General features: G+C 48.2%; 1 protein-coding gene across 5 annotated transcripts in view; it reads right to left on the minus strand.

Moving 5' to 3' along the window:
* Positions 1-12418, minus strand: part of TANC1 (tetratricopeptide repeat, ankyrin repeat and coiled-coil containing 1) — a 230376-nt gene that overhangs the window by 41167 nt on the left and 176791 nt on the right. For all 5 annotated transcript variants that reach the window (XM_024735882.1, XM_024735886.1, XM_024735887.1 and 2 more), the window contains 4 exons: positions 11884-12050; positions 9487-10094; positions 4911-5019; positions 3298-3420 (listed from right to left, as the gene is read on the minus strand). In XM_024735882.1, the coding sequence (XP_024591650.1) occupies positions 3298-3420; positions 4911-5019; positions 9487-10094; positions 11884-12050 (1007 nt within the window). The remainder of the gene's footprint in view (positions 1-3297; positions 3421-4910; positions 5020-9486; positions 10095-11883; positions 12051-12418) is intronic.

Raw genomic sequence — 12418 nt, forward strand, 5'->3', positions numbered from 1 at the left:
CTGTGTACCCCCCCCCCCCCCCCCCCCCGCTTTTCTTTTTCTTGAAAGATAAAAGAAACAGGATAATGAATGCCTTAAAACTCGGTAACCAAGTTATACAATTTGGGGGATAGCGTAGAGGTAGGTGACACTGGAGTTCTATAAAACAAAGTAAAGATGAATAACTCTTAAAATTGCAAATATGTTAAAGAGGAAAGTTTATAATCCCAGGGGGGTCGGGCTCATTTCATTACTACACTGTACCTTTTAATTTACTGCCTTAAAAACTCGTATTCAACAGAGTGGGATGTTTCCCATCTACTTTTCATCCACATTAAAATAACTTTTGGGCCCATAATTCATTCAAATGGTGGCAACACATTCTGCCATTTTAATTTTTCTTTCTTTCTTTCTTCCTTGCCATCATTACAGAATTTTATTAATTATGGAGAAGCCAGAAGATATAATTTTAACTGAAGTGAAAGATGAAACAGTGTCATTACAGTAAACTCAATTCCAATTTCTATAAAAAGTAAAACAGGGCTTCCCTGGTGGCACAGTGGTTGAGAGTCCGCCTGCCGATGCAGGGGACACGGGTTCGTGCCCCGGTCCGGGAGGATCCCACATGCCGCGGAGCGGCTGGGCCCGTGAGCCATGGCCGCTGAGCCTGCGCGTCCGGAGCCTGTGCTCCGCAACGGGAGAGGCCACAACAGTGAGAGGCCCGCGTACCGCAAAAAAAAAAAAAAAAAAAAAAAAAAAAAAAAAAAAAAAAAAAAAAAAAAAGTAAAGCAAAAAAACAAAAATTCTAAACACAATTCCTTCATCACGTAAAGTCTACGCTCGGCGTGTTCTCCACCTTCTGCAGAGTTACGCTATCTAAAAAGGAAGCGCTCACTTTGACCCCGAGCAACAGCTTAGAGCTCATGCTCCCTAACTATAAAAGCGGCTTCCCTGTCCTCACCCCATGAAACTTGCACGTAGCTTCAGTCGGGACACAAGCCCTCAAGCCTAGCGGTCTGCAGAGTGAGTAGAAATGTCCAAAGGAGCAGGGCTGAGCACAAGCTTCTCAGGAGCGGCTCCCTGGGGCTGCTCTACTCCCAGGCACCCCACCAAGGGGTGAGCCAGGCTGAAATCCAATGTGGCCTCTGCCCATCAAGCCTGGAACCCCAACAGTGCTGAGCCCACCTGCACTTTTCTATTTGCAAAAGACCTTGTCCGAACCCACCAGGGGGTGGTGGCCTTTCTCTAACCAACACCCAAGCTCTTCACTGGGCAGCAGGGCTGTGGGTGAGCTGTCCCAGGGTCAGAGCACCACTAGGTCCTTCCTGACACCCAGGCTCCTCCCTTCTATACACCAGCAGGCGGAGATGTAATGTCCACCACAGGGACTACAGTTAATAACACTATTATATATTTCAAAGTTGCTAAGAGAGCAGATCTTAAGTTTTCATCGCAAGAAAAAATTTATAACCATATGTGGTGATAGCTGTTAACTAGACCTTTTGTGGTAGTCATTTCACAATCCAAAGAAATAACACATCGCTAGGTTGTACATCTGAGATGTAATGTTATCTGTCAATTATATTTCAGTTGAAAAAAAAAAAGCAAAAGAAAATAAATACAGCCTGCCCTCTGTATCAGTAGGTTCTGCATCTGTGGACTCAACCAACAGCAGACTGAAAATATTCAAAAACAAAAATTTCCACAAAGCTCCAAAAAGCGAAACTTGAATTTTCTGTGTGCCAGCAACTATTTACATAGCCTTTACATTGTGTTAGGTATTATAAGTACTCCAGAGATGATTTAAAGTATACTGGCGGGGGGGAAAAAATGGGACTTTCCCAGCAGTCCAGTGGTTAACACTCTGCGCTTCCACCGCAGGGGGCACGGGTTCAATCTCTGGTCTAGTAACTAAGATCCCACATGTCGCAAGGCGTGGCCAAAAAGAATAAAGTATACGGGAGGATGTGCGCAGGTTATATTCAAATACTGCACCATTTTATATATGGGACTTGAGCATCCTTGGATTTTGGTATCTGTGGGAGGTCCTGGAACTGATCCGAGGGACCACTATACACCAGGAAGGCAAGGAAGGGAGAAGAGGGAGGAGAGTTCACATCACCAGACACAGGAAATGCTCTGTAAGGCCCTGATCCCCAGACACACACCCACGGTGTAGGTGCTGAGGGTGGGACGTACTGACAGCAGGGGAGGAGAGGCACAGAAGTCCCCAGGGAGTGGCCCCCAAGTGTCCTCCACGGCACCATCTCTGGGGCACGTGGCCCCCTTCCCAGGTGGATTTGATAAACCAAAGTGAGGAGAAGTAGAAGACAGATTCCTGGAAACTTCCAGGGCTTCCCTTGACCACACTGCGACCATGTCACGGCACCTTTGTGCTACTAAGGAGAGAACAGGTATGACTGTTCTCATGGAGGTGACTGAAGGGGAGAACATGACTCCTTGGGAAACGATGTCAGAGCTTTTGAAGGCAGCCGGACACGTCAGGGCCTGGGGCTGAAAGGCCTGGAGTCTAGCAGGTGTGTCAAACAGGTGAGAAATCTAAAATGTGAAGACACTTACGATCTCATCTTACTTTGCTCTGGGAAAGATGGTGGTAAAGTGATATGAGACAGTAATTTCCGCGTTCTGTGGGGGTTAACTCCTCTTTGTTGCCTTAACAGATACTCGGCCTCTGTGTGCTGCAGACTCTTAGACTGCACTAAACGAGGGGGGAAAATCTATCCTAAAAAGCTCAGCAGAACGTTGTGCCATGATAGCCACTGACCAAGAGTGAGGAAGCTCTTGGTTCAGCAGCGGGCAGACCCTGCTACGCTTTCCGTGGTCATCAATACACATGAGCACAAAACCTTTAGAAAGAGTTTCCCTCTGTGTGCCCACCACTTTGTGTTACTCATCAGTGCTTAATTTCCTACGAACCATAAAGAGATAGCCCAGATTTGAAGCCAGGACGTCCTAAAAGTCCATTTTCCCTGGATATCTGACCAGGGTTTCCTCTGACCTTTGGTTTCCTTTGTGAATTGCTTCCCTTATCTCATCCACTCTGAAACAGTCACCTCGTGCTCACACAGCAGCCCCTGACCACCCACCTCTTCCTGCCCCAGTGAAAGCTAAACTTGTAGAGGAGGACCGGCAATAGAGCGTTCGGGTCTGTGTGCCTTCCGTCGGGAAACAGCATCTTTAGTAGTAGCTTCCCAGCCTTCTCTGGCCACCAGCCAGTGTTGGGGAGAGCAGGACTGTTGGAGCAACAGTGGCCAGGGGGGCAGGGGGCTCTGGCCCTCCCAGCAGAGGGTCACTTACCTTCACATTGGGAGTGTAGAGATTCCTGAGGGAGGCCAGGGCGGCAGACAGCCCCTCGGTGCTGTACCCAATCCACAGGGCTTGCAGATGGCTTGAAGAGATTCCAGTCTTCTTACTGAGGCCCTGGAAGCAAGAGCGACAAATCAGCTTCAAGGTCTCCTTTCCCACCTGCAGTGTGAGTCTGAAAGCGGGTGTGCCCGGGAGGGCGCAGGTCCCCGCTGAACGCGGGGCAAAAGCTGTGCACACAGAAAAGGCCTGAACCTGTGAGCCTTCCCGCCCTAAAGGCAAGGGTTGAGGAACTAGCCTACATCGACTGTACGCCTGGGGAAACGGGGGCGGGGGGGGGGACAGATGAGGAGAAAGTTTCTCTTTACAGAGGTTCTCCAATCAATTAAAGGAAGAATAAATGTTAGAATATCGCCATCTGGAAGCCCTAATGAAGGAAGAGACCAATCGTGGCCCATGGCATCACACCAAGCACACATGCTACGCATCCTGACACTAGAAACCTTATACAGACTTCCAGAGCATTTTAACGCTAACAGGCAGACCTCGAAGATACTGTGGGTCTGGTTCCAGACCACAGCAATAAACCGAGCCATGCAATTTCTTTGGTTTCCTGGTGCACATGCAAGTTATGTTCACACGATACCGTAGTCTATTCAGTGTGCAACAGCATCGTCCAAAACAATGTGCACACCTTAATTTAAAAAGACTTTATTGGGCTTCCCTGGTGGCGCAGTGGTTGAGAGGCCGCCTGCCGATGCAGGGGACGCGGTTCGTGCCCTCGTCCGGGAAGATCCCACATGCCGCGGAGCGGCTGGGCCCGTGAGCCATGGCCGCTGAGCCTGCGTGTCCAGAGCCTGTGCTCCGCAATGGGAGAGGCCACAACAGTGAGAGGCCCGCGTACCGCAAAAAAAAAAAAATACTTTATTGCCAGAAAACGCTAACCGTCACTGAGACTTCGGTAAGTCATCGTAGTAACATCAAAGACCACTGATCACATATCACCACCACAAGTGATAACGAAAAAGTGTGAAATATTGCAAGAATTTCCAAAATGTGACACAGAGACATGAAGTAAGCAAATGCTGTTGGAAAAATGGTTCCGAAAGTCTAGCTCAACGCAGGGTTGCCACAGACCTTCAATTTGTTAAAAAAAAAAAAAAAAATTGCAAAGCACAATAAAGCAAAGTGCACTAAAACAAGGTTTACCTGTATAAAGTAATTGTGACACCCGGTGGGGCAGAGGGGGTGGGGATCAAACCTGAACCTGATTAAGCCGCTCGATATAAACACCAAATGATAAAAAAAATCCAGAGGAAAGAGGAACACGTTAACGTAGGCCACAAGAAATAAGGACACGATCAGAAGATCCAGGGGGTATGAAACTACACAGGTCACGAAATCTGGTTCAACAACTAAATAAGGAAACAAAGGGAATGAATGAAGTGGAAGTTTTAAGTGAAAAGAAAAGATTTAGAGAGGGAAAAAGTAAAATCTAATCATTGCGGTAGATACACACTTGAGCGAGAACAATTACTTTTAGGGAGGAGGCTGTGCTGGGAGTGAGGTTCATGGAGGGCTACTCCCTGCAGCGGTGTGGGTCTCACCTTGAAAATGTGTGCCTTCAGGATGTGATGGCCGAGCTCCATGGTCTGCTGGCGGTTCAGCTTGCCCTCCTGTCTCGAGAACATGAATGCCAGGAGAGCATGCCCGTTCCTAGGACGAGAAACACACAGGTTGGTAACCAAAGACCCGAGTTCATCTCTCTGCAGGCCCTCGGGGCAAACATCGCCCCTCGACCCCTGAACTGTTCTCCTGGTGCTTCAGCATCACCAAACAAAACGGGTGGAAGGCTGCTTCTTCACAGAAGATGGTCAATGCTGTTTATTCCTCGAGTCATTTTAAGGGCTTTCTCAGGCTTCCTCTGTCTCTGCGGAGTGACTTAGAGAGAAGCCTCTGGACAGGGCAGGTCTTTGAAGATGGAACCACCCGCCCCCTGTTCATCCTCCATCACTCTCTCATCAGTCTATTTGTTGATTTAGCTCTGTCACAAAAACGTAAACTCCATGTGACTAAGGGTCTCGTCTAAGTCACAGCTATAGCCACAAAACCTAGCAAATGCCCAAGACTCAGTAAGAACGCAAATACGCATTTCTTGGATGGATGGACGGACGGACGGACGAAGGACAGATGCGCAAGTGGACAAATGGAGCAGAACCGTCACTGGACCTGACGTTCAGGCCTCCCCTCAGTACAACCACCACTGGGGACAGACCTGGGCCAAAGGACAAGGCCTTACAATGGAAGGGAAAGAAAAACCAGGCCATATACAGCAACAGCTCATGATCAGAAACACCTAGAATTCTAGGCTTGAATGGAACACAGATCCTTCCTTGTAGGGGTAAAAAAGCTAAGCTGTATGAGTAGGTTTGCTGCATCTGGGCACAGGGTAGACATTCAACTGACACCACCAATTAATCCCCCAACTAACCCTCTCATGAAGGAGCCATCCTACCCATTTTCCCCCTCTACATCTGTAGGACTCATTCTGTCTCCTGTGGACTCCATGCCTTTGTCTGAGCCAATCTGTTTGGAAAAGATGCTAAGGGCTGCTTATTCCAAGGTCACAGCAGTGACCTCTGTGCAGGGTGAATTATTTTCATTTCTATTAACCTGACAAACTTTGACGTGCTGTTTTGCTGAGGAAAAGCAGCTAGTTGTGGAGGAAAAGATAAACGGTGAAAAAGAAAAGCATTCTTCTAAATGTGTTTTCTAGTAGTTGCTGATCTAGAGGATTAAAAGCATTCATCATTTAAATCATATTCATCTATCCAGATGCTTGCCTGTTTCCCATATCACGTATAAATCATGTTACAGACGAGGAAATCAGGGCAGGTGGAAACCACGAGATTGCTTTTTATCCTGCAGGGGAAGGCATGACATTTAAGACCACACTGCCACTGAGTGTCCTGCCTCGCGTCCTGTCAGGGTCTAGAGCACATATCCTGTGCTCCCCCCTCACACACACCACCTCCCAGACCTCAGGCTTCGGTTTCCCCTCTCAGATGAGAGCCTCCCTTGCTCCCGTGGAAAACACTCCCTGCCACCTTCCAGCGCTCCATGCCCTACCTGGTCCCTATCCATGGGCTAGTCCCACATCACTCTAGTCAGGGCCACTCTCCCACCCACGGGCTCAGCTATCCTCAGTCTCCCAGTCTGCCGGCTCTGTGGCCATGCCATCTGCGTCCAACACAAGGACATGCCAAGGACTGTGGCTGGCCGGCCCTTGCGGGTGACGATCACGCAGCCCTCAGTGGCTGGGCCAAAGGTGTCCGGTGCTCTGAGCTAAGCACGTGGCTTCCCACCTCCCCAAGGAGACAATTCACCATGCAGTCACTGGGCACCTGCACTCCTCTACATCCCATCTACCTTGACGTCCTTCTTTCCCGGCCCTGGGATCATGTGCCCCCTTCTAAGTCTACCTGCACTTACGAGTCTGTTCATTTTCTGAAGCTTATACATATCAAGCTTTTACTACGTGCCAGATGCAGAAAGTTAACTAAATTATTTCATTAACTTGTTCGACCCTGTGAATCACTATGTCTTATGATCCCCAATTTTTTTGCATGGGGAAACAGAGGCCTGGACAGGTAAATGATGCGCCCAAGATCAAACAGGTGGTAACGACTGTGCAGAATTTGACCACAGTCTATGCAACGTGAATGCCTTCTATGCTCTTCATCAGCGTAACCCGATTTCTCATTCATTCATTTGTGCGTTAACATCCCCCTATAACCAGCATCATGGCTTAATGATGGGGATCCCACGGGGAACAACGCGAGGTCCTTGCCCTGAGGAGGTCTCAGCAACTGGACTGGAGACACGTAAACAAGACAAAATCCAGCTGGAACGGCACTGTGAACGGACTCAATGGGAGCACAGAGGAGGCTAGCTGACCCCGTTCCCTTGTGTTTCCAATTTCTCCCTCTTCACTGATTGTGCTTCCCCATGCTGTCTCAATGATGCTTCCAACAACGTCCCAATCCCCTGCATTGTTAAAAACATAAACCAATACCCTTCCCCACCCTCAAACTACCCGAAACCTCTCAACCCTTCCACTTTCCATGCCAGGACATTAGCTCTCTCCTCTTTCACGCCTCACAACCCAATGGAAGGAACCTCCTAAGGATGTAGGACCCTCCTCCCACAATGAAAAGCCAATGGCTTCCCCTTCATCCTCACCTTCCTTCACTTCTTGGCAGCACATACTCCCCCCACCTCCTTCCGTGCAAGCCTTGTCCTTGTCCCAGAAGTCCAGAGCTCCCTTTCCTCTCACTGCACTTCCTCACTACATCCCACCATTGCCTCTCCATCAATGATGCCAGATCTTCAACGCCAACCTCTCCTCCAACCGTTTAGACCCCACCTGCCTCAGAACCTCACCACCAACCCCATAAACTCAAACTGCTAAAATCCAAAGCCGCCCATGCCTTTCTTACCCACTCTAAGAGCAACGCCATTCCTAGTTTCTGAAGCTTAACGCCTCAGTGTGACCTACATACAACACCTCCTTCTGCTCGACTATGCCCACAGGCCAAGCCAGGCCCATCTATCTTATGTCAGCAAGGCTGGCCTCCAACTCACTATCCTCCTAGAAAATGATCTGATTTGGCTAAACATGTCACAGCACACATTTCACCTAGTTATTACGGTCTGGCTAAATAACCTGGAACTTACAGTTTATAGCCCCAAAGCAGGTTCAAAAGATAATAAACTCTTAGCCCAGTGTTGCCTAAGAAAACACCTTATCCACAACATGAAAAGAGCTGCTAGACCTAGTGTGTCAATGTTAAGTCAACAGTCATGGAAGGAAGGGAGTGTGCAGCTCACGAGTGCATATTCATTTCATCTCTGGCCCCAGCATCTGATGCAAGGTCCAGTCCAGCCCAAAGCAGACGCTTTAGCAGCTTGTCAGACCTCTTACACGAGGCTGGGAGCAATTCTGACTCACAGAGGGCAGAAGCCATTCAAGACAGAAATGATGGACTTCCCTGGTGACACAGTGGTTAAGAATCCACCTGCCAACGCAGGGAACATAGGTTCGAGCACTGGTCTGGGAAGATCCCACACGCCGTGGAGCAACTAAGTCCGTGCGCCACAACTACTGAGCCTGCGCTCTAGAGCCTGCAAGCCACAACTACTGAGCCCACGTGCCACAACTACTGAAGCCCACGCACCTAGAGCCCGTGCTCCCCAACAAGAGAAGCCACCGCAATGAGACACCCACACACGGCAACGAAGAGTAGCCCGCGCTCAGCAATGAAGACCCAATGCAGCCAAAAAACATAAAAAAGAAAGACAGCAATGATGTCGGCCAAGGCCAGGGCCAGGCAGAGGTGACGGACATGAACGCACCCTTACTGAGAGCGTTTGCACCTTGAAGCGCCCAGTCTTTCACCCTGACTGGCACTATATGCCACAGGGCAGGCAGGCTTCCCACCCGTCTCCTCCCCTGGGCGGTGAGGAGACCTGCATCCTGGCCCGGCCCTGCTGCAAAGCCTCAGTGGAACCTCTGACTCCCCGGATGCAGGTGCCCCATCGCCATCTTGTAAGTGGGGCATCTGAGCTCCGAACCTGAATCCTCCCGACCCCAAATCCCAGTCTGTTACATAGTGCAGAACACAAATGCAAAATGAGGAGGCCAGACGTGATGGCTGTGCTGCCCTCTGGGCCCACAGACACATCAGATCTCTGGGACAAGATGCCACAAGCGCAAGGGGTGGTGGAGAGTGGCAGCACCGAGGATGCGAGACAGTCCACAGACCCTCCGGTGAAGAAACTGAGCCGTGAACAGGCTCGAAGGAAGCCGGCTGTTCCCTGCAGCTAATGCCACACTCTCCCACGGGTGACCCATGTGCAAGGGGGCAGGGATCTAGAAGAGAATCACCAGAGAAATATGGCCCGGGCACTGCCGAGCTTCTCTTTCGTCTGAACGTACTGAGGAGTCCTAAAATTCCGGCAATTAAAGGAAGGAAGCTTTTGTTGTAGCAGCAGAGAGAATTTTCCATCACCCTTCCTGAATTATTCATGCTGTACTGTCTTTCTGTTAAAGAACACAACTAGCGTTTGGAATCCCTTCCCCAGTCACACATCAGACTCCCTGCACAGAGCTGCCCGTCATACCTGGGTTCACACAGGAAGGCCGTGTTTTCACCATCTGCTCTCCACACGAGCCACTCCCTGAAGGACGGATGGCAGAACATGCGGGTTTTGTCTCGCCTCTTAATGAGGAAGCAGGAGAGGGCATCCATCCTCTGCTGAAAGTCCTCCCAGCCCTGCTCCCCTTGGATGTGGCCGGCATTAATCGCCTGGAAGATCTGTTCATCTGTCATGGGGTGGAGGGATGCGAGGGCCACGTTTAAAATGGGCAGCGCTCTCTCAAAGGCGGACTGGGTCATGAACTTCATGTTGCACTGCAGCAGGTAGAGCTCAGACAGCGACACGGGTACCACCTTGTAGCTGGCGCTCTTGATGACCAGGTGTCCCCTCTGGAAGAGGTCCAAGGTGAGTTTGAGGTACAGGTAGGAGCCGAGGCTCCGCAGCACCAGGTGGCTGCTCACTTTCCCGATGAGGGCGGCGTCGGCCTTGCCATTCAGAGAGATGTTGCTGAGGATGTCCTGGCTGCTGTGGACCCTGTGCTGGACGTAGGCGTGCAGGTCGCTGTGGATGTCCTTGTTGTCTGGGAAGTCATCTAAGGACAGCTTGATGAATGGCAGCTTGCTGACGATTTCCTGCAAAAGAATGAGACGCCCAGTGCCACTCCACAGAGCTTTCTTTTTCACGTCAGCTGCATTTCAAACCAGATCCACTGGTTTCCTTTCAAGAAGGATTTTCACGGATTACAGGGACTCATTGTTTTGTATTAAAACATGTAATAGGATAAACTGAAGATAAAAGGCTTATGTGAAAGAAATTCCTGATGCGAGATCAAATCAGAAAAGGCTTTCCTGAGGTCCTCATCCGAGGACGCAGAGCCAAGAGAGATGGAAGAGCCTCAAGCAGATGGCGGCGGCCTGGCTGCACCAGCAAAGGGGCAGTGAGACCCCCAGGTGACTTGATACCCATAATCTACACTGTGCAACTGCTTATAATAACAAGGACAGACACAAACCAACGCCGTACGTCTAAGGCCATGGCCAGACGAGAGGCATCTTTCACTGTGCATTAGATACCGGGGCTGCATAACCCAACTGGAACATCTGAAACTGCCCCCAGGCTGGGCTCCAGTGACAGCCTGCCGCAACCAAGCTGCTGGACATTCGTAGAGCCCACTGTCATTTTGGTTTTTTGTAGTTGCTGTTTTTTGGTAAACTTAAATTGAAGTGTGATACACAGAGGTGCACAAATCCTAACTGACAGTGTCAGTCACTTCCACAAAGTCAAATATACCTGTGGGACCAGCAGGTAGACAAAGAACATTGCCAGCTCCCAGAAGCCCCGTGGCCCTTTGCCATCCCACAGATAAGCATTGTCCTGACACCTAACAGCAGAGATGAGTTTTTTTTTTTTAATCCCTCTATCATTTGTGAAGTAGCTAAGTACATGTCCGCATTGAACGTAACAGTCGTAGGAGACAGGCTGAGGACAATTACCGCACCCCTCCCCCATTTTACACAGATGCTAACGGAGCCTCTGAAAACTTACACAGCTCGCATGTAAAACACAGGACTCCTGGCTTCTGTGCTGCTGACTGCCAGATCCTGCTCGCTGTGTGAAAAATGACTGAAAAGTGTATGGATCAAACGTCCAGAAAAACAAACACCAAGTTCGAATGAGGTCTAATTCTACTTTTAAGGAAGAAAAGAAAGAACCCAAATGCTATTTTAAAATAAATATCATCCTAAAAGGGAAAAGATCAGGATCTAATGTCTCGTGTCTTTACTAAAAATGGATAGGAGGGAAGGAGTCAATGGCTGTTAAGATAGAATTTTAGGGTTTAAATGAGGGGACAGATGAGGAAGAGAATTAAAAAAAAAAAAACACTTCATCTCGCTGCAAGCATTACCTCATGTCTAAGTTTTATGAAAAACTAGGCTTTTATTCAGAATAGGCCTTAAAAATCTTTCTCCTTCATCCCTCCCTTTTCCCTTCATTAAAACAAACAAACAAACAAAAAAACCCAAAAAACAAAGTCCCACTACAAACCCATACAAATAACTACAAGCAGGAATAACTTTAAACTCTGGTAGACCTGTTAGCCAGGCGCCTCAAAGAGCCCCCCAAACTGAGTTATGGTGAACCAGGGCGAGACACTTCTATTTTAGAAGCACAAGTACAGCTTGATGATAATAAGAAACTCACTTGACATCTTGATAAATGTGCCTTGGGGGTAAAAAGGTCAGAGTTTTCCTGTTTAGAGCTCTGTACACTAATATTTCAAAGCTTTAATACGGTTTTCAATTCAGCAGCTAAACGGTTTACAATAGTTTAAGCTGTTAGTATTCATCTAAAATTGTAATTGTAAAAACTGTAAAATTGGGGTTTGGGGTCTTGGAAAGACATTTGAGAACTCTTTTTTACCTGAAAATTTGCTCTTACAGTCACAATCAACTTCAACCATGCAGGGAATTTAGAAATAATCTTGGTAATAAATGAAGAAAGTGTATCTCCATAATCAGGTTTATGAAACTCAGCTTCGTTTAAACCGTCTATCAAAATAATGTATTCTTCTTCAGGAATTTTCTGCTCTAAAGGAGAAAATAATTTTTTTAATTAGGAAATTATACATTTCTATAAGATAGCACCACCCAGGGTATTTTAATGCACAATTTAAAGTGTAAGGGAAAACGAAAAAGGTTTACACGTGGCAGAAGAAATGGTTTTTACAGAAGCATACTTTCTATTAGATTTGTAATGAAAACCAGAGCGCAGAGCCTAAAGAAAACCAATTCTCACCAAACAGTTTTCAGAAACGTACTGTATTACACACATCAGCAGAATCTCACCCATGTATATGACACACTTAGCTCTTCAAAAACTCCTGTCACCGGGGAGAGCTACAGCAAAGATAACCAACACGGACCGAGATGAAACCTGCCAAAGACTCTAGGTTTCT

This window comes from Neophocaena asiaeorientalis, unplaced genomic scaffold, assembly GCF_003031525.2.
Source record: "Neophocaena asiaeorientalis asiaeorientalis breed wild unplaced genomic scaffold, Neophocaena_asiaeorientalis_V1.1 scaffold72, whole genome shotgun sequence".
NCBI classification, from domain to species: Eukaryota; Metazoa; Chordata; class Mammalia; order Artiodactyla; family Phocoenidae; genus Neophocaena; species Neophocaena asiaeorientalis.